The 23,143-nt window shown below is 31.7% G+C and overlaps 3 protein-coding genes across 4 annotated transcripts; 2 read left to right on the top strand and 1 right to left on the bottom strand.

The window, feature by feature from the left end:
• The first annotated feature begins 1,803 nt into the window (after nt 1–1,803).
• On the top strand, nt 1,804–2,592 carry LOC108336507 (uncharacterized). The gene has a single exon (XM_017572990.2). It carries the CDS (start codon nt 1,811–1,813, stop codon nt 2,351–2,353), a length of 543 nt encoding a protein of 180 aa, XP_017428479.1. The 5' UTR covers nt 1,804–1,810; the 3' UTR covers nt 2,354–2,592.
• A 7,243-nt stretch (nt 2,593–9,835) lies between these two features.
• Nucleotides 9,836–11,699, top strand: LOC108337605 (ribonuclease 3-like protein 2). 2 transcript variants are annotated; one of them, XM_017574164.2, is made up of 3 exons: nt 9,836–10,399; nt 10,809–11,209; nt 11,303–11,699. In XM_017574164.2, the coding sequence occupies exons 1-3, from the start codon at nt 9,932–9,934 to the stop codon at nt 11,466–11,468; spliced, it is 1,035 nt and encodes a 344-aa protein (XP_017429653.1). In that variant the 5' UTR covers nt 9,836–9,931; the 3' UTR covers nt 11,469–11,699. The 2 variants fall into 2 exon arrangements, with proteins under 2 accessions (XP_017429653.1, XP_052735900.1); XM_052879940.1 differs by having other exon boundaries at nt 11,358–11,444.
• Nucleotides 11,700–12,214: 515 nt separating this feature from the next.
• On the bottom strand, nt 12,215–19,365 carry LOC108337489 (uncharacterized). Its single transcript, XM_052879941.1, has 9 exons — nt 19,019–19,365; nt 18,645–18,716; nt 17,851–17,940; nt 17,592–17,634; nt 14,186–14,292; nt 13,576–13,671; nt 12,952–13,142; nt 12,783–12,852; nt 12,215–12,571 (listed from the first exon to the last, which is right to left on the bottom strand). The coding sequence occupies exons 1-9, from the start codon at nt 19,175–19,177 to the stop codon at nt 12,461–12,463; spliced, it is 939 nt and encodes a 312-aa protein (XP_052735901.1). The 5' UTR covers nt 19,178–19,365; the 3' UTR covers nt 12,215–12,460.
• Between the last annotated feature and the right edge of the window lie 3,778 nt (nt 19,366–23,143).

The following is a 23,143-nucleotide window of genomic DNA, read 5'->3' as shown; positions in this document are numbered from 1 at the left end:
TTAAAATAATAACTTAAATTAAGAAAACAAAAAATATAATTTTTATTTTTTTCATTGGAAATATAATTCCTATTTTAGAAACTATGGGAGTGTTGCGAGAAACATTCGGGTGCAGGAAGCAGAAACTTTGTCGTGACCCACCAATCCATTAGACAAGGCTCATTAGGGCTTCACCCAAATTTTAGTTCTCACAAACAAAAAAGAAGGCTTTTGCTATTTTCATTACCTTTACTTGCTAAACTCACTCTCCTTTCTTTTTTTTGTTATGTACAGAAAATTACCTTATTAACAGTTATTTTTTAAATTGTATGTTAAGGCTCTCTTATTCATTACAGTCCAAAACTCACTTTTTCCTTTCTTTTTTTTCTAAAAAAAAGATAAACAAAGCCTACTAACCAGGACCATTTTGAAAAAGCACTTGGTGGAACTGTTTCTGGAGTTACTTTCTCAAACTCAAGCGATTCTTTTTTCTAATTGTTGAAAATAATAAAATATATTTCAATTTTATTTTTTTATAACATCAATAAATCAATAGATATTTTATATGAACTACTTAATAGTTACACTACAAAGTAAAGACAAGGAAAAAAAAAAGGGTTCCAAGTGGATAAAATTGGTCTGCAAGTATTACATAACTAAATCTATATGTTTTTATTTTTCTTTAATAGTTTTATTTTTAATCAATGGGATAAAATATTGTATTATCTTACTTTTCTAAACATCTAACGTGTAGTTGAACAAAACTCAGAAATATAGTAACTTTATCATAAGTTTTAACTAACTACGAATTTGTTGTAAAAAATTTCAATCAGATTGAACGGTAAACTGAGTGATACTTTTAATTTTACTAAGGTAAGTGAATATGTCAACTAATTTGTTTTTTTTTTCTTTTACAAAAATTAACATTCTCCATTGATTTAAAAGACTCATCTTCATTCAAATTAAAAAGGATAAGATAAACTTAATTAGTTTAGACTTTTTAAATATATATTATAAGAGCTCAACTCCAAATAAACTTTAAAAAAGTTTTTATATATATTTTATCACCATATCGTCTCTTTTATCTAGTCCTGTCAACTTTACTTTAATTTTTGAATAGTGCCAGAAAGATTTTTTTTTATTAAAGTCAATTACAATTATTTTTTATCATTATTTTCATTTTTTTATATAAACTAATGTTAATGAAAATCAGCAGATATTAGTTTCCATTTCTTAGTCATTTAAAATTTTCAATTAACAACAATCAAATTTTTTTTATTAATAATCATTTTCCAACTCATGTAAGGATTTGTAATTATCATTGACATAAATTATTTTCTTAATTAATGTTGGTGAAACTATATCAACCAAACTTTTGTTATTGCACTTTATAGTGTGAATTGTCAGTGAATATCTCTACAAAGTTGAAATACTAATTTTTGTAATTAATATTTTTTCAGTTGATGGTAATTGACCTTATTTACTTAAACAAGACAACGCAAATTACTAAAAAGAATTGAAAATTTTAATTAGTTAAAATAAAACAAATCACATTCATTAAAATTTTCTATCATGATAATTCTCCTTTTCTTTTTTGCCAATTATATTTTGCTGCCTATATAATTGGTGAGAATTTTCTTCGAACTTTAGCCCCTACAAATATGTTTGTACTTTTGTTGACTAAAAAACTGGCAACAACTCTTACACACTGATGCAAGCCACTTTCACTGTTTGTCTTTTTTCGCCATTCTTCTATTTACATCTTCAGAATCTCACACCTTATATATAGTCTCTCCATTCTCTCTATTATTTCCTTGCATTCATCAAAGCCATGAAAACATTCAACAAATTTGAAGTTGTAATGCTCTTTGTTCTTGCTCTTCTGCTTGGGATCACACCCTTGTTACCTTCTTCTCTGAGGCCAACCTTCCTTTACTTCATCTTCAACGTTCTCATCGTTGCACTAGGAGCAGAAGCTGGTCTTCTCTCAGTTTTTTCCAACCCTTTAGAAGACACAAAGCAACATCTTTCTGTCACCCAGAAACCTGTAACTCCCCCAGAAGTGTATGAACCTCAAGAGGAAAAGGAAGAAGCATTCAACATAACAGGTGGAAGTGGTGCCTCAGACCACAGTGAAAGGAAGGCTAAGGTTGTTGATGTGCTTGCTTCTGATGAGAAGATTGTTGCTGTCAGTGAAGTGGATGAGGTGAAAAACCCTAGTTCAATGCCAAATCTTTTGATCATTGGAGGTGGAGAAAATGAACAGATTGAAATAGCTAATGAGCAAGAGTTGTTTGACAAAGCTGAGGCCTTCATTGGGAACTTCTACAAACAGTTAAAGATGCAGAAAGAGATCTATCAGGAAGCCTTTTAGGATTAATGCATCACTTTTTTTTTTCTTTGTTTTCAAGAATAAATCATTTCTAAGTTGCTAAATTGTATAAACAGTGGTTCTGGTTCTGCTTCTGTGATATTTTTCTGTCATGGGTTTGTACAAATTTTAGGCTAGAATCAAGGAATGTTTGTCGATTATCATCTGATATTTCTGTTGAGAGAATTTTACATGTTTTAACTTATTGGAAATTTATTCTGATGAACCACTTATGATTTGCATCAACTGCTTACTATTTGCATGTTGAAAAAATAGAGTAGCTTTTAGTTAATTAAACACAAAGTTGGTCTACTAATTAGGGTGCCCTAGTAAAAAACACACAAAAATATTAGTTCTTTTAGCTGTACTTGAGTCTGTTTCCTGTTCTTCTGATGTGATGTAATTACTGATGAAATGACCAAGTTGTGATTATCTTGTTGAAAAAAGCACGTTTGAAAATTTGTTTAATTTTCAAAACATTGTGTTATAGTTCATACCCAAAATTAGTGGCAGGTAATGTTTGATTATACATCTGTCATGATTCTGCAGGTAGCATAATCTAAATCAGTACAGAAAAAATAATAAATGGAAATCAACTTTCTAATACATCAAACAAAGGATCTCTTGTAAAATGGTTTGTCTGTCATTAGTTGGTAGATGCGTATCCTTCTAGATAGGAATATTGAGTAGAATATCTGTTCATGTTTTATTATCACAATATTATGGCCTTTTAATTATCGTGCAAAAAGGAACAAAAAGAACAGCACATATATGATAGTATAGCACTAAATTCTTTTGCTGTATTGTCATTATAATTGTGGTTAGTTTTTGGAGTTATAAAGTGGTGAGTTTAGGGTTCAATAAAGAGAACATTATTTTACTTTTGGGATACTAATATTTAACTATCTAAATGAAAAATAAATATTATAAGTTTTTATTTATTCAAGTTATCATATTCTACAATTTTGAACAATTTTTATGAAATTTTATCGGTTGAAAACGAGCATGATCAATTTTAGTGTGTAAATTACAACTCATATTTATATATGGTTGTAAGAATTTAATCATTTTGATTATAATATACAAATTTAACCATTTTTTTAATATTGTTATATATGATAAAAACCTTTTAAGAATCAAAGAACATAGTTTTGCATTAAAAACTAAACTAATTAAGCTAAACAAAATGTAATAAACGCTATCAAAAGATAAAGAAAATAACTTTAAAGCAGTCCTAACACTGGTATAAAATAAGATAAATATGATATAATGTTTTCTACATCCATTACATTTTAATTCTATTTATAATCTAGCCCATAATTAAATAACTATAACAGAAAAAAACACAAAACTATGTTACAGTGGAAAGACATGTTGCATTTGATGTAGGGATGGTGAAGTTGGTGACAACCAAGAGCTTGGTGGGCAGTGAGTTATTTTTGGGTGGCCCTTTGAAAGGATTTAATAATTTATAATCTTTGACAGCTAATAATAGTATAAGTTTTTTTGTCTTCTCTGCACTATAAAAGTTAAGACATTGGAATTTCTGTGGGGTCTTTTTACTTTGGAATGTTGCTTCCAAATTCCTTTGTCTATAAGATGTTATCTTTTAGGTTTTATGATGTATTGTCTTTCTGATAACCAAGTTTCATACTATTTATTATTTTAATTGGTTGGGAATTGGATTTGATTGCCTTATACAGTTTGTTTACCAATTAGGCAATTAATCACAACTATAAATTATATTTATTGTACTAATTTTATTTGATCAACTTTATTTTCAAGTTGTGAGAAATTCAAAAAGTGATATTGAATAAAAATAAATAAATAATTAACATATAAGTAAAAAAAAATTCATAACTTTATTATCTTTTGAAATTGAAAATAATATTCTAAACTCATATATATATATATATATATATATATATATATATATATATATATATATATAAGTGTGCGTCTAAATTAAGTGGCCACAATATATTCGTAAATTAAATGACCCTTCATCGGGATATATTGGTGAAATAATTCTCTGGTCAATTAATAATTTCCTTGAAAATGTGTTTTTGTCCAATCCTAAGTTGTTTTATTGTTTTAAATGTGGTAATATTGATTCTTTGCTTTGATTTCAATCTTTCAGTGAAAAAAATGATATTTTTTTTATATCATTTTGTGTGATTTTTGTATACATAATGTAAAATGTATTATGTGAATTAAGTTGTTACACATGGATAATATATCTTTTGAGAATTATTAAAGGGATTTGTATTCATATATTATATTTTGGTATCTGTAGTATGATTAAAATTTGTAAATAGTAAAATATTTATAAGGTTATATTAATATTGTGTGTACAAAATCAACTAGATTCAAATTGGTATAATTACTACATTCTTTTTTTTTTTTACTTCTTTCTGTTTTTTCAATTTATTTATGTTTACAAGAAACTCTTTCTAAATACAAATTAGAAATTAATTATGAAAATATCTACCATGAATGGTGAATGACGTGAATATATATATACACAGTTTATCTTTAGCCTGAGAGGTAGAAGGTAGTCATAAAAAGTGCGGAGACTAGGAATGGGATAAGAACCCTAAGTGACAAGAAAAAAAAAATATAGTATAGTCTTCACTAATAAAAAAAACAATATTTAAACTCACACGAAAGAACTCAGTTTAAGAGAAATCAAAATTTATTAGAATACGGTGACATTATTGTAGTTTAATCAAACTTATAAACTATATTACATCGGTTAAAATATCAACCGGTGTATAACACTCTAAAAAATCCAACCACCTTCTTGTAGAACCGACTTTTTTGCCTGACACCTTTTCAGATCCTAGCCTACTACCTCGGTTAAAATATTAATCGATGTCTAGTACTCTGAAAAATTTAATGCAAAATTGACTTTCTGCTTGACACCTTTTCAGATCCTGACCTACACTCTCTCGGTTTTGTGGCGAATCGAAACAGTATATGTTGTCCAGTATTGATAAGTCTGATTATTGAACGTTCCAATTCTTTTTGTCTATGATGTGATAATTATTTTTTTATATTTGTTATGTAAGAGCATGAATAACTCAATTATCTCATTTAATTATATTTGTTTTTGCTGATAAAAGAAATCTATAAACATATTAGATTATTTTATTTTTAAAATGATTTTGATAAATATATATTTCAATTTTTCTCTCATGAAATGTTTCATGATTTTAATTCTTTTATAGTATGAAGAAACACTTAAAAAAACTTATATCTTTTTAGAAAGTTTTGGATAAAGACTATATATGTGGTACTGTTACTATTCTTTGCTTTAATTTCAATATTTTGGTGCACAAAATAAAAAGATATTTTTTTATAACTTTTTTGTGTGATTTTTGTTTACATCATGTAAAACATATTATGTGGATTAAGTTGTTATATAAGGATAATATCTTTTGAGAATTATTAAATCGGTTCCGATTCATATTATATTTTAGTTTGTGTAATATAATTGCAATATATATAAGGTTGAGTATATTAATATTCTGTGTACAAATCAACTTTATTCAAATTGGTATAAATCCCCATCTACATTTTTTTATTGCTTATTATTTTTTTTAATTTATTTACTTTTACATGAAACACTTTGTAAATTTGAAATACATGAGAAAATTATGAATTAACTCTTAAAAATTCAAGATGAGTGATTTATTTAATGTTTCATTTTTAATTATAGTAGCATGACTAAAAATCAGGTTTCTTTACAGTAGTATTGATGAGTTTATATGTTGGAGTGGTATTTGTTTTGGATATTTGAACCAATTCATATCCTAAAATGTCCCAATACTTATATGAGATTTTTAGTATCACGAGGTAACAACATAAAGTGTGGGCTAACAGAAATAGAAAAAGTTCTTGCCTTTGGTAAGAGACGAAGAACCTTCAATAAAAGTCAATCAATATAGAGAGAGATATGGGAGGAATTCTCTACCCAATTAATGTATTCTTTGGGAAATGTGATTTTGCACAGCATTAAGTTTCTGTTTCTGAATTGTTTGGAATTTAATAGTTATTTATTAATAGGGTTTTTTTAGGAGAGGTCCACAAGGTGACAATTTATTATTTGTTCTTATATTTGATTTAGTTAATAAAATGTTTTTAATTTTACATTATTTTTATTTTCAATAAATTCTTTAAAAAGCTTGCAAACATAAAAATTACATTACACGATAATGATTTAAAAATAATGAGATTCGATTATTTTAATATAAATATAGTTTTGTTAAAAATGATTTTCATTATTTTAGAACACAATTTCCTTAAAAACCACGTTTATAGAGTTATGTGAGAGTTCTTTCTCTTTGTTCATCTCATAGAAGAATATATCAAATTCTTATTGCGAATTATTCAATTTGTATCTATCAGTTAATTGTGTAAGTTGAGTTTCAGTCATTTTTCTTAGTTTTTCTGTTATATGTTACATGTGAGTCTTCTTCTACTTGCACACGTCTTTTTAGTCATTTATATGAATTTCTACTTATCAGTGATAATAACTGAATGTCCTTATCGTTTATGTGATGTTTCTATTTATAGATATAACATCCTGCAGTTTGGAATGAGTTTCACTTATTAGGATCTTGTGAGCTATAGATCAAGTAAGAGAATTTAATTGCACTATTTTTAAGTTATAGATATTTGAAATTTCTATAATTTTATGATTGTGTGGTGAATTAATTGAATGATTTATCTGTATAATAAGTGTGACTAGTTGAATTGTGGTTAGGTTCTTGAATTACCTGAATTGATTGTATGTTGAAATGTAAAATTGTTCTCTTATTAGTGTTGCACATGAAATTGTTGAGTTAGTGAAGATTGTATAATATGAAATTTAGTAAGTTTTGGCATTTGTGATTGTTGTTGAACCGAATTTATAGAGCTAAAATGACATAAATATGCATAATTATGTTTTGGAGAATTATGTAACTCGTTGAACAAGAATATACTCGTTGAGAGAAGCTAAAGTCAGAGAGCTTCTAACTTAGTTGTTGTTGAGCGAGGATATACTCGTTGAATGAAGCCAAAGTCAAAGAGTTCACTAACATGGTAGTAGTTGGAAGACAACTCTCGCTGGGTGACTTTTGGAGAAAATTAAGTTTGTGAGTTCTAGTGATAATTTCATTGGGTGTATCTAGTCATTGGACGAGTGGGTCTTTAGCATTACTCGTTAAACAAGTAGATGTTCTTGTTGAATGAAATTAATAGAGTTAATACTAGTTTATAGGTACTCTTTTGGTATGTTTAAACTAGGACCATGTGATGTTAAAATGACAATTGGTTTATGATGTTTATGTGAAAATGGTTGATAGATTTATGGATAAATCTGCATGCGAATAATGATGTATGAAATTGTGATGATGATGAATATGAGCATTGTATGTATTTGATGTAATTTTAGGGATCTTGTGGGAAGATTATAGTGACATTTCTTTAATGTATTTATTGATATGTGGATTTAGTAATGAGAGTTATCATGTCGTTCTAATAACTATTCAATCTCAAGTAAAAAAGGGTGGAATATGTGGTGAGAGATGAAAGATGTCTTGATCTAGGGGCTTTATCTTGTCTAAAGATGTTAACGAACTAATTTTGTGTGAGTTAGGATGAAACTCATTGACCATGACTTTGTAGAGCAATAGATGCCCTACAAGTATATAACACACCAGAGCCTGAAATTAATACATATGTATAATTGAGTCTAATATGAGTATTTATATGTGATATGATTGTTTTTATGAATGAGTGATGTATGATAATATCTTTATATTTGTTTTATGAAAACTCTTTTATACACCAGTCTTTGTTTTTTTTGATATTCTTTGTATGTTTGTTTCTTTTATAAAAATCATCTTGTATAAACAAATGAGACCTGTTAAAATATTTATAATAGAAGATGATAATATTGTGAAGTATCTTCTGTTACGATAGTTTTTCATAATTACTTTAAATATATTTTATTATTATGGTTATTCTTTTAATAACTGAATTAATATTATATTTTATAGGTTGAATAATCTACTTTGTTTATCAATATTATAATATCTTTAGGTAGTTAAAATTAATTGTTACAACAATTATATAATTTTTTATTTTTTCTAAAAAGTTTCAGTTAAATATAATTGTGGTAATAGTGTTCTTTTTTTAACTTTATTTTCAATCTTTCTATGCACCAACAATTTTTTTTATAACTTATTGTGTGACTGTTGTTATTTGTAATATGATTCTGCACCATTTTAGTAAAATATTTATTCTAAGAAATATTTGATAAAAAAGATAGGACAGTAAAAATATTTAATATATGTAAATTTTCTTAAATTTTATCTTTTATAAATGTAAAAAACAATAAATTAAAATAAAAAATAGTATATGATGAATGAGTTGAATTATCTTCAATCCTCAGTCTATCCTATTGTGACTTTGAAAGTATTTGATTTAAATTGAATAAATTATATTTATTGCATCTCCCAGCACTCCTGAACACCCTCATCAATATCTTGAAAAAAAGATAATGTAATACATATATTATATAACTATCATATAATATCAATGAAATATGTACTTTATTAAATATTATATTAATACCACTTTAATAATATGAACTGTTATATTAATATTATTTTAATAACATTAAATTTATATTTCTATTATTTCAATTTAATGTACATGTTTACCATTATTTTTATATATATGTTTATATACAGTTTTGGATTCTTACCAAAATATATTTTATAAACTATTTTTTTAAGAGATTACATTTTTTTTTACATTCATTTTACACATAATATAAAGATAAAATGATTATCGTATTATTTCATATTTTTCAAGAAAGACATAAGAGAATAAAAAGTAGAGAAAAAGTGATTATAAAAAGTGTATTATTTTATATTTTTTTAAAGAAAGACAGAAAAGAGTAAAAAGTAGAGAAAAATTGTATCAAATGAAATATAAAAATTTAGGTGTATCAAAAGAATATATTTTTTATAAATCTTAATCAAATAAAAGGTTTCATAACATGCAAAATAAATAAATTTATAATACAATAAATATAATTTTAAATCTTAATGAACTAAGACTTTGTTCATTTTTATGAATTTGGAAGAGAACGATTGAGAGAATTTGAGAGAATTTAAAAATAAATTTTATTATTGTTTATTTGAGTGGATTTGAAAGTAAGTGAGAGTGAATTTAAAATTTATAAGAATTAGTGTAGAATTTAATTGATGTAACAAATTAAAAAAATTTACTTCCAAATCAACTGAATACTTACCTTCAAAATTACTCAAATAAACAACAAAAAAAAATTATCTTTAAATTCTTTTCCGATCTCCTCAATTGCTCTTCCTAAATGTTTTATAAGATATGTAAAATATTTTTTTTATAATATTCGTTTATTTAAAAGGAACATGCATGTCCTTTAATACCGTTATAAAAGTGATTGACAGGGCCGAGTTTAAACGGAGAGAGACACATGCAGTGAGAAAGCATAAGATTCTGAGTTCACCTGAAAAGTGAAAAAGGGTTGAAAGAAATCAGAGAGAGATGGAAGCATCAGTGGCAGAGGTAGAGAGAATCTTATGCTACAGATTCAAAAATGGGAAGCTTCTAGAGGAAGCTCTCACTCATTCATCTTTCACCGAAGGTGTTTCTTACGAGCGTCTTGAGTTCATCGGAGACCCCATTATCAGTCTCGCAATCAGCAACTACCTCTTTCTCGCCTACCCCAAGCTCGATCCTGGCCGTCTGTCTATCCTCCGTGCCGCCAACATCAGTACCGAGAAGCTGGCACGCGTTGCCGTTCGCTACGGTCTCCACGTCTTCGTCCGCCACCACGCTCAGCCCCTCATGGACCAGGTCGAGCGTTTTGCGGAGGCAGTTTCCCTGGAGAATCCTTCCGTTGTGTCGCACGGTGGATCTGTTAAGGCGCCTAAGATCCTCGCTGATATCGTCGAGTCGATCGCAGGAGCTATATACGTTGACGTGGGATGCGACCTGGAGAAACTATGGAAGGTTCGTATTAAGGTTTTATGTTTGACGGTCTTTTGCTAAGGTTTTATGTTTCGCGGTCTTTGTGTTAAGGTTCTATCGGGGCTTTGCATTGATTTTTCTTAGATGATAGTGAATGATGGCAATTTCTTTTGAGTTTTGAAATTGCAATCTGAGGTTTCGAAGGTGATTATATATGATGAGGTTTTGCATTATTTTTGCTGTTTTGAATCAATTCATGGTGATGAAAAATTGAGAAAGAATTATTTTTGGATGAGATTTTCCTTTTGCTCAAGACAGCAATGCAGGGATGGTGATTTCAAATTCTTTCAAGTTGCATTTAAAATCAGTAACTATTGCAGTATTTTAGATGTTTTGTAAAATTCAAGATGATGAAAAGCTTATTTGTGGATTGTGATTATGATTTTGACAGTATTTTAGAAGAATTTTGGAGCCCATAGTGACACCTGGTGATTTGGAGCAACAACCTCAACCAGTGTCGACATTATTTGAAATATGCCAGAAAAGGGGGAAGCGTGTTGAGTTTAAACATGTGCGAACCAAAACAGCTAGTATAGCTAATGTTTTTGTTGATGGAAAGTTTATAGCGTCTGCTTCGTCCGCCCAAAAGGATCTCGCCAAACTTGAAGCTGCCAAGATTGCTTTGGATACATTAACATCACTGGTTACTCCTCCCACAAGTATAAAATCTTCCAACCGTGAGATACAATTAAATTTTTGTACTGACGAAGATGGGAAGATAACTGTTGATGCAGCTAAACATAGACTACACGAATATTGTGAGAGTAAAAAATGGTCTAAACCAATATACAGGTATTTTTTTAAGATGGATTATTAAAAGGGTAATATTAACTTTTATGTGTGAAACTTTTACTAATTTAGTTATTTATTCTCAATGGTTTACAGGATTGAAAAGGATTCGGGTCCCTCTCATGAAAAAAGATTTATTTGTTCTGTGCAGATAACTATAGAAGATCGGATTCTTCAAATATCTGGTTGTGAAAAATCTAGAGTGAAGGATTCACAAAACTCTGCTGCTTCAATGATGCTTATGGCCTTATTTGAGGTGTAATCTGAGAGGAGCGGTGTTGTAATTTTTTTGGGGGTGACTCCCATCTCCTATTGCATTTTCTCAGCGTCATCTCCTTTTGTAATCTGTTATTGTTTAGCGTCATCTCCTATTGCAATATGTTATTGTTTAATCATTTAAAAACGGCCTGTTTGATGCTTAGCAATTCGTTTGGAATTTCAGTTTGGTCATCTTTTTTATAATTGGACGTTCGCAATGAATCATGAATCTGAATATTTAGTTCTGGCAAATACCTTCATAATTTTTGTGGATACCACTTTTGGTCTCTCTTCAGTCCATACTATTCAAAGTCATAGAAACTAAAAGATAAAGTTTTCTTGTGTAGGATCTGAATGGTAAATTTATTCAACTATAGTGACCAAATAAATAATTTTACAAAAAGAAAATTGATAAAATATTTTAGAATCACTAAGAAAAGAGTATTAAGAAATGTTGAACTGAATAGTGAAAAATGTTACTGAAATTGAAAAATAATTTGCCAAAATCTAAACTATTTTTATGATTTGAACTCTAATTTTTTAACCAAAACTTTTAAATGCTTTAGTATAAATATTATCTTAAGGAAATTTGTTAAAGAATTTTATAAATATTTAATAAAAGAATATAATACTGAATTTATTAAGATTTTAAAATTTATAGTTGATCGAATATTCATTATATATATTCAAACTCTTAAATTAATATTATAAGATAAACAAAAAGTAATTTTAATGAGAGAATTAGTACGTACTATGTTATTAAAAATACAAGAAAAATTAATGATTAATTTGTCCATGTCCTTGCTCTCATGTGATCTACCCATGTAATTGTCAGATTAGATGCTGACCTGTTTACATCAAGCGGAAAAGGTAGATCCTTCCGTATCAATTTCCATTCTTAGTGCATGCTCATCTGAAAATGCCATTTAATGTTCGCTCACAGCAAGTTAGAAAATTTCAGAATGATAGTAAAGCAACAAGTCAAGGTCTCTGTTCTCACGACACCATCATATGATCAAATCCTCCTCCACCTTGAAGTGTAGGAACTCGATTGACTCCGATATTGTGAAGCAACTGCTGTAGCCACCGCCTTGCTGTTGGGTCCTCCTGCATACATGAAACAAAACCAATATAAAATACAACCCATCTAAAACTATGAATCATAATCTCTTCATAAGGATGAGAGAAATCTCTATCTAAGAAATTTGAAGAAGAAAGCAAGCTTTAGTTTTTAAATATCATCCTTTTAATCTTCAATTTACTAAATCAAATCACTCTAATCATGTTGATTAAGTAAAACTTTTCTACTATCACTTACACGAAGGCAACTACTGAATGTAGCGTCTCTTAACATGTCTGGGAGACAGGTTCTTAAAGCTTCGCAAGCACTGTTTTGAAATGACCAAAGCTTTATTAGAAACTTGGGAAGAGAACGAAAAGGGGCAAGGCAGGAGGAGCACTTAGAAAACTGGAGTATTATTTAAAACCTCTGATTATCTGACAGGCGAAGATAGCAACGAATGATATGCTTCAAAAGACGGCATGACGGTTGCTCAACAAGAGTTGCCACCATGTTTCCCAAAACTCGACCTACTGCATAAAAGCGTTCTGCTGTAGTGCAAATATATTTCAAACCAATTTCGTCCAGCAGAATTTTTTGGACTATAAAGGTTGCAACCTGTAGTAAAGGAGATTTCATTATACACAAATTTTCCAATATACAATTGTTTGATAGGCGTAGAAGAGGATCACGAGATAAGGGCAAAAACAAACATGTGACTTAGCATTTACCGAACACGATCAAGTAAATACAAGGGTGAAAATCTCGAGTATAAAGAACGGTATTTCAACCCATGCAAATACTGGATGCATTTTGATACAATCAAATATGTCAAAAAGAGTATCAACCTTCCCGTGACAACCAAGAATAAAGGGCCTATAGTTCACTTCCTATGTAGCACGTATTGGAACAGACCTCACAGACTCACGTGTTCATCACACAACCAAATAGCTCAGAAAAATAAATAAGGAAAAAGAAGTCAATTTCAATTCATCCAAACAAAATATTTTGGCAGACCACACTGGTTAAAAACAAGATCAGTAAACTTAACCGTTTTTGATAATTCACTGCCCATTTCCATACTGCGCAAGCACAGCGGAATAATCTCTGTTGAAAGAAGAAAACTTATAACTTCTGTATCATCAACCTGATGAAATATCAACGGAAAGGAAATCAAATACATGACAAAAGAGTACAAATGTACATGTGGTAACCAAAAAAAGCAATATTTTCATCTCACAAGAGATAAATTATCAACAATATTGCGAAGGCCTTAAAATAGTTGGAATATTTTATTCTCAGAAAGTAGTGATAAACACATCCTAACGAGTGGGTTTGTGTGTTCACAGGAAAGTTAACAGAAATAACTGAAAATAGACATGACCATTATAAGACTAAAGCAACTAACTATTTGTGGCAACTAAACTATATACACGTCTAGCTGTTTGTCACAAATTTACAATAATCAATAATTAGTTAATACTGTTTCCAGAGAAGGCATTAATTGAGGTGATTGCAGTTGATACTTTTATATGGCAGGGTTTTTTGTGGCAATACTTTTACTGATTGCAATTGTTTTCTTTTCAGCATGAATGTTGTATAAATTCTTCCCATATAGCGTATCCAACAACAAAATCAACAAGGAGGTAGTACGGCAGTACCTTTACCAAGGCACCAATGACTCCTAGACTGGTAAGCCTCAAATACTCAAATGGCCTGGACTTACTTGTTGTATTAAGGAAGGGATACAGATAAAGAGGTATATGAGCTGCAGGCGAGACAAGGTAAGTGTAAAGAGTGAACAGACTAATATATTTTTTCTTCAAGTGTTACTTTTAATGGGCAAAAACCCTGCTGAATAGATATGATGTCGATGCAATCTCTTCACATGTAAATGAACAAAAATAAAATAAAAAATCCTACATGTCTTCCGACTCACCCCAAAAGTTTCTGTCCGTAGATTTATGTGACAGTATATTGGCAGTAAAAGAAGGATGACTGACTACTAAGAGCAAGTGGTATGACCTATAAACTGCGTGACAGAGAAGCTTCATTTTCTAGCAAGAAAAAGTAAAAGTCCTATGACAAGATGGGCAATATTAAGAGAGAGCTAGTTGAATTTAAAATTTAACCACATGATTCTGTTTTATACCTAACTTTTCAGAATATATATTGTCTAACCATCATTCAATAAATTTTATAGTTCAACATTATTTATGAAATTTTAATTGTTTAGTAATTGGTTGTTTTTACAACATCCTATGACAGTTTTAAATAAAAAATATAAATTTAATTAGAGAGAAAAAAAAGGGGAAAATATGACTTGGAGATGATAAGATATCATCAATCATTTAGCATTTATTGAACATATACTGTACGAAAGCAAAAGGTCCGGGAATGACATCAATACAAACGAAAGCAAAAGGTCCGGGAATGACATCAATACAAACGAAAGCCTTATTATTCGCTGAAGTCGTCTACATGCTAGGTACTTTGCAATTACAGATGACCCCAATGACTTTCTCTGTTTTAGTCAACACACCTATACCAAAGGTGTGACAGTGATAGGCACAAAATTACTGGGAGGACCCTCCCTTAAAACTTATTGTTGAAGGTAAACAAAACAGTTAAATAATCCAGAAAACATTTAATCCTCTATATATAGGATCCATAATAGCCAATATACTATGGTAGAGCTTATGCCTTGGTGACTAACACTTCACAACTTTTGAGACATCAATGGCAAACTATAATAACTGAGGAATACTCAAAAACTTGAAAACCCTCCCATCTCATGTCAAGGTGCTGAACCAGCACTTAAAAATTTCATTGGGCATTCCATACTACTTGATGTGCAAATCAAGGACATCATAATACCCAATTTTCTAGCAAACATCCTCCCTAATTTCTCCATAATTTTGTATTATGAATTCCAAATATTTAATTTTAAAAGCTTGTGGTGTGACATGTTTTCCCATATTTAATTCCAATTCTCTTACTAAAATTGTGATGCATATACTTTGTCTTACTCTTACTTAAGTGAAAGTTTTTGTTTCCAAAGTCTTTCTTTAACGCTCGGGCTTACAGTTTAATTCCTTCCCATGGTTTTTCAATCATTATTATATGATCTGTAAAAAGAGTATACAGCTAGGGATAATTCTTTTTGCTTGTATGCACATAAGAATTTAGATTAACAAGGATTTCTGTAAGGTTTGTGATGCTTGGAATGGCATTGCTTGATACATTCCAATTTCTTTAAGCAATATTGGAGATATTGGTAACATCAATGCTGCATGTATTATTGATAAGATTGATGAACCTGTTTGGACGATGGACAGGTCTGGTTTACTTAATATGAAGACAACTCATGCCTTTATTGGCACCAGTTCTCTTTACCATTCTTGGTGGAATATTATCTAGTCCAATATCATTCCATCAGCTAAATCTTTAGTTATTTGGAAGTTGTTGCATAATTTTTTATTGTTTGATAAGCATTGTTAGATAAGAGGCATTAGCTTATGTTCCAGTTGTATTTATGCAACCTTCATGAGGAAAGTCTGATTCATCTTTTCTTCGAGTGCATTTTTGCTCAGAATCTTGGGGCCTGGTTAAATTTTTTTTTTCCTAATTTCTCTTGCTCCTATGTTAGTAATGATAATATGTCTGAAAGAGCTAGCCCTATCATTTGTGAATTAGGCTTGCTACAATCACCTTTGTTATTTGGATCATTTAGAAAGTTAGAAATCATGAGACTTAGAAAACCTATCCACTTTCAGTCGGTGCTTCATTTGGTTGAATGGAATGTTCAGATGGCAGGTAAAAAATCTTCTAAATCTATGCATAATTATATAGCAGCATTTACATTTTGAAGCTTTTCAATGTTCAGATTTGAAATTCCAAAGGTAATAGAATTAAACAAGTTGATTGGTTTATGCATGATTTTAGCTAGTTAAAGGTTAATGTTGACGGTGCTTCCAGGGGCTATTCCGGGTCATGCTGCAAATGGCGGTGTTTTCAAAGGCAGTAGAGGAGAGTTTGTTGGATTGGAGGATTTACTGCCTATCTGGGCATCAAGCTTTCTATTTAGGCTGAGTTGATGGCTGCATTGTTGCAATAGAGATTTCTAAAGCTAACAATCACAGATTTGTCTGGCTTGAATGTAACTCCTCTTTGGTTTGTCATAGAGGTTGGAAGCTTGCTAGTAGAAAGCTCTTAACACCTGCAAAAATATGTATTTTAAAGTCTCTCACATCATTCATGAGGGTAACAGATGAGTTGATGGTTTTGCTAACATTGGTCTTGTTAATAGATTGTATTTTCTTTGGTTTGATTCTTTAACTTCCAGTGTTCGATTTTACTTTTATAGAAATCGTTTAAGCCTCTGGGATTTGATAGCTACTTGGAGGCTGTTTATTCTTTGCATGCGTATAGTTTGGTCCCCTCATGCTCTTTGTATTCTTTTTTTTTTCTTTCTTGTATAGATTTTTCAGGTGGTAGCACGTGGTTAGTGAGACTATAAGATGTTAACATAGTTGGGATAGTGGGGATGTCAATGTTTCATAATGATGTTTAACATGATTTTAAATCATAAGTAAGGAATTTAGGCTGAGTCTTAACTAACCCTATCCCTATAAGAAAGTTTTTAGTCCCATCTCTAGGAATCCTCACTCTAGCAGCCACTTCATTGTACATGTCTTCTCTAGCCTAGACGTGAGAAATTCACATTTCTTATCCATTTGGGTGATGTAGTTAATATCAAGTGTGGCAACGACTGAGCTCATGAACTTGGATTCTAACCCTCCTCCCATGCTCTGTTCCTACTGGTTCTAGACTCGAGTACTCTTTCCCCTTGGTACTTGGCCAAAAAACTCTTCTTTTGGGTTCAAACCAGCTCACTTTAAAAAACTCTTTAAGATAACTTTCACAAAAAAAATTATCCTCATACTAAACAAATGGTAAAATAAAAACATACTACTTGTTCCATCACTAAAATAATGCTAAAATGATAATCAGAATAGCAGACAGAAATTCCCAGTCCTTCAGACGAATTAAAATATACATCATTACCGTTGAGGAATTGCATCCTTGTATCAAGGTGAGACGCCACACACTGTAAGAAATCCATTGGGGTAAAAGAGATGCGTTCGTGAGAATGCTTTGAAGAAAAGGAGCTAAAGACCAGACAGAGTATATTATATGTGGCTGGACACATTTCCAAACCAATAACTTTTCAGAGCTAAGAAAAATATTTGGGGCTTATTAAATGTGTCTATCTGTTGAATTTCAGATATAAAATTTGATAGGACATGATAATCTCAATTCTTACCTGAAGAAGGGCAAGAGCATTGCAGACTCGGTTTGATTGTGCTGGAGTAAGGTTTGGCGGGGAAATAACAGGGTATATTGAAACTATTTCCTGGAAGAAAATAAGAGAATAAAAATATAACAAAAATCCTAGTTAGTGGTGAGCGATAAAGAGCATTATTTCATTCAGAAAAAAAAAGTAAAAAATAAGAACATTTTGATGCTCTTCTCACTTTGTTTTAAAAAACGTTTTTTAAAACAATTATACACTACTCAACAGCAATTCATCAACCAAAATATGTTAGCTTCAATCATAATTGAGAATTAAGATTTATATAATTCACATTCTAAAAGCATATTTGTTTAACTTTACAGCTTTCATGTAGTAATGACCCTTAACACAAAATATTGACAGGATCATTTTATAAAGCAATCTTAACAATAAAGAAATCCCAAGATGAACAGTATGAAACAAATTTTAGAAAGCAGAAAACTATTCGAACATACTCGAGAATAATGATGATTCAATGCTGTCAAAAAACGGTTATACTATAAGGAGTTTTTGGTTCTCTCCGTCGCAGGCAATTTGTGAAGCGAGGTCCTCTAGGACCGTGTCACAGGCAACAGAGACATGCTTATGTGATGGAATTTTGGCCGTTCACCATTTATAACCTCATTCTCAAAACTCCAAAGTTACAAGTAATAAGGTCTAACAAACTCCAATGCTATAAAATATAAAATACGTGAAAGAATAAAGCAAAAGAAAGCCAAGTGATAAGGAATACGTAATGCTGATGCAACTCACTCAGGGCATACCTGCAAAAGTGCTGCCATAGTACCAAAAGAATTCCACAGTAATGGAGCAAGATCCTGAAACAACTCTCTCTTCTAATATACACAAGAAGAAGAAAAAAATAAAATTATCAGTTAAACCGTAAAAGTCCTGAAACGACGTCACATGAATACATGCATGAGATAGAGATAGAGACAGATAACTACAGTATAATCTGTACATTACACATGCTTAGTATATGAATATAACGGAAGATCATGTTTAGAACCAGAGAAAACAAAATCCCTAGCGAGAGGTTTCATTTTCGACACGCCAGGGAGCGCGGCGTTTGGAGTGGTTGGAACAGTTCCACTGAAAGGACATATGAAATCGAAAGAGGAAAATCGATAGAGCATACCTTGGAGAGTTCATGGAGTGCGTTTTCTCGGAGATCAGGATTGCTGAGTTCGAGGACGAGATGTTCCACAGACGCCATTCTTCGATCCTTCGTTGCAGAGACAGAAGAAGCTCCAAAGGACGCACCACTAATTGAGATTGATTGTGGCAAATTCGCCATTGACTAACTCTGAGTGTGTGCAATGTTCTGATATTCTGTGTGCGAATGATGCGAGTGCGACGTTTTCTTCCTCTGATGCCAACTTCCTCTTGTTATTTATGTGCGTATTCGAAGCAATGGTGCGTAATGGAAGGAGCCAGGGACACATGTTTTGCATGCTGGAGAATGCTAACGCCTGTTTCTCTTCCTTCGTGCGTGCCCCCCTCGAATACATTATTCTGACACTTCCATATTACAATCAATTTTTTTTATCATTTTTATTTAACTAAAATATATTTTATGCCAACAAAATTGGACTTCAGTTCAATATGCTTTTAATTTCTACCTTTAATAGCAATAAATGATTCTATTTTTTGAAAGAAAAAAAACTAAAATATAGTTTATTGTCTATTGAGAATATAAGCAGTTTGATAATATAAACCTTTAAACTTCTTTTATATAATTAAATTAACAGTTTTATTATACATGATAAATTTTTATTGAATAATTTTAGAAAATGGTAACTTGGCGAATTGGGTATTATTGCAAGAAAAAGCTGATTTTCTTAATGGGGAGGAAATATTACATATGGAGTTGTGGGAAAGGAAGTTTGTGAATAATATCATCCTATGGGAAATTTCAGAAAATGAAAAGCCTACAAATATAATAGTTAGATAATATATCATTTTGAATAACCGGGAATATAGTACGTAACATAGTTATTTCCAAAAATATCATCTGTTTTTTATTACAATAATTATGAAACTTTACAATAATTATGAAACTGTGGATGTAATTAAATGGGAGGAAATTACGTCATGTTTTTTGTAAGGGCAGTAAATGAACAAGGGGTCATTGGGCCTTATGTGGGGCAGCTAAGCCCATCAGCCTAAGGTCAGCTTAACCTTAGAAATGGCTTCTCAGAGTTCTTTTTCACTTTCCTGAACTCTTTTCCTTTCTCTCTCTAAAACCCTTGCCCTAAAGGTTTTCTCTGACTTCTCTCTAGATTCCCAGCTCCTTGAACCGTAGGAATTCGATTCAGGAGCTACCCAAGCGTTCGCGGAGTAGAGGGCTTCCTTTTTACCAAATGTTATCTCTGTTCCGATCGGTAAGTCATATATCCCCTTCTCCTTCACTGTCCTTGAACCTAGGGCATGCAACGTTACTGTTGCATGTTACTAGTAGATTTCGTTTTCGTACATTCCGCCAAATCAAACTCTAAAAGTTGCTGCTGTCACCACTTTGGTGGTTTGTAGGAGCAGGTTGAGTTCTTGTGCTGTCAAGGGTACTGCTAGGGCAGTTTCAGTAGTTGTGCTTGGAGAAACCTAGGTAAGGGGAGCTAGAAATATTTTTCATTGCTTGTATGAGACATATGTAGGCTATACTCTGACTTGGTATGCTGTTTGGAGTGATATTTCACTTGCTTGGGTATGATGAGTTATGTGAACCTAACTGTATAACATGTGATGTTTGAAGTAATGACTGTGTAGTTGTTTGTATGAAGTGGATATCTGAAATTGGGCATGTTTGATGTATGTATTCTGTTAAATGGGTGATCTAATGGAAGGTAAGGTAAGTATACACTGTTTGAGTAAATTGGTAGAGGTCTAAGTCACTTTAGGGGAATTGAGGTAGTGAGGTAGTGAAATTGGGCAACTGGAGTCTAGAACACCATAGGACAGTTAAAATGACTTAGATAAACTAATTGTGACTTGTTGAGAGCACTTTGTTGGTAGGATAAAGGAACCTTAAAAACTTGAGTTGGCACATCCCTGATCATAGAGCAGCCCTGGTCTGATCCAGTCAGTTGTGACTAGTCATATGTGGCGTCGAAGGTGAGTTTGATGCGTTCAGACATTGAGTTCTTCTCCGATGACCAATTGGGCAAGTTGGGCTAGTCTAGATGAGCAAATTAGAACTGGTTAGGGTCAGAAAACTGAGTAAGGTCATTAACAACAAGGTAGAATTGAAATTGGGTCCTTAGTTTAATAACATTAGTGTTTTAATGAAAAGTTTGGTAGTGATTACTTTAGAATCATGTTAATGTCACTTTAGAAGCGCCTAGACAAGTTTAACTAGGTATGAAATATGAGTTAGGGGCATTAGAAGTTGGAAGAAAGGTCTAGAAGTGGTAAGGAATGGTTGAGTAGATAATTATGCAGAAATTTCGTTCTACTTATTATGCAGAATCGCTATGCGAGTTGTCTCGCATAGCGAGACCCTGTAGAGGGTGCTCACTGTCTGGGAAATTCACTATGCGAGCTGGTGCGCTGTGCGAATTACCAGAGGGTGATGCTCTCTGTTTATGGACTCACCATGGCGAATCCTGTTGCTGTGCGACTGGTGAGGGTCTGGAAAAATCCCTAGTTTAATTCGAAAGGCGAGGTGGGCGCATAGCGAGAAGGTTTGGGGGTGAGCTCTCTGTTTGAGCTCTCGCATAGCGACTTGGGTGCGCTATGCGAGTGGACCTGAGGCCTGTAGCCTCAGTGAGTTAATTCGCATAGCGAATTAACTGGGTGCGCTATGCGAGACTCACTAGTCTCGCCTTGCGAGTGGGGTGCGCTGTGCGACTCCTGTTGGGTCAAGTCTCTTCTTTTGATATCTTTGATTGGATCAATTGCGTGGAATGCATGGTATGATGTGGAAATATGGTATATTGCAAGTATGTGATGAAACATGTTGTGCATGGTTAAGAGGAAAGTGGATGTGGTTCAAAAGTATCGGTGGATAGATGTAATTCCATGGTCTTCAAGGAGAAGATTCATGGTGGTACCCTAGTGTTTAGAATGATTGCATGAAAGCTCAGTCTTGGGGGTTTTCCTAACGCTCCAATGGTCTTTCATTCTCAAGTAGAGAGGATTGATCCATGTGGTGAGGAGTAGCAGGAGGTCCTAGTCTTGGAGGCTTCCAGTATGCTCTAGGGCGCAGAACGGACTAACCTCGTGAGTGTGGTAGGGTGGAACCCATTGACAACGGCTTTGCAAAGCAATAGAGGCCACCACGAGTGCATAACCTGCCATAGCTCGGTAATCATTCTAGTCCGGACGAGTCGGTTTATAAGCAACAAGTTTTGTGATGTCATGTTACCATGTTTGAGTAAATTTTGCATGCCGTGTGTGATTGAATAACATGCTTTTTATATCTAGCTCACCCTTGCTTGTTTGTATTGCTTGTGTATGTTTCTTCTTGCGATGATCATCCACTTGGATGGGAGCAGATGACGAGGAGGTTCCATTGGAGACGGCTTTGGAAGTTGAGGACAATACTGCCGCCTAGTCTCCTAGGGTGTTATTAGTTATTGTCTGTATTTTGAAATACTGTTTCACTTAAAGTTTACAGTTAGACCCCTGTGGAGTTGAAGTTTAGTTTCTGAAATTACTTTGAGGATGACTGTAATCCTATTTACTCTTAATTGTTTTCCTATATTATGCATGATGACGTCTTTATTATATATGCTTTCTATATAATTGGGATGTCACATTGCACTAATAATAATATGATATTACTTAAAAATAGTAAAAAGAAATTATTTAGACAATATGATATTACTTAAAAATAGTAAAAAGAAATTATTTAGACACTGTTTTAACTAAAATTTATTTGATTATTAATGTAGGCTTTTAAAAAAAAATTAACTGTTAATATTTCAAATATGTCTACAATTTTTTTTATTTACATGCTTTTTAATTATTGCAGTATAAAGTATGGATGGTTGAGAAATCATGAGTATACATTGTGTAAAATTAAAATAAATTGGAATAATGTGTTCAACATTTTAAGAAAGTTATATCGAATCTTAATTTGGTTTGATTTTGACCACAGGATATGAAAAATGTTCACATAAAAGCCTACGTTGGAAAAAGTTAAGACTAAAATATAAATGAAAGTTTAAGGAAAGTTTTTCATGAGATAGATAAAATTAAGTAGGTTACTCAAATTGGATTCAAGTAAAATTGTCTCTAGGTGAATCAATGTTGATAAAATTTT

Source organism: Vigna angularis, chromosome 7 (genome assembly GCF_016808095.1).
Source record: "Vigna angularis cultivar LongXiaoDou No.4 chromosome 7, ASM1680809v1, whole genome shotgun sequence".
NCBI lineage: Eukaryota > Viridiplantae > Streptophyta > Magnoliopsida > Fabales > Fabaceae > Vigna > Vigna angularis.
This window is presented reverse-complemented; position numbering and strand designations above follow the sequence as displayed.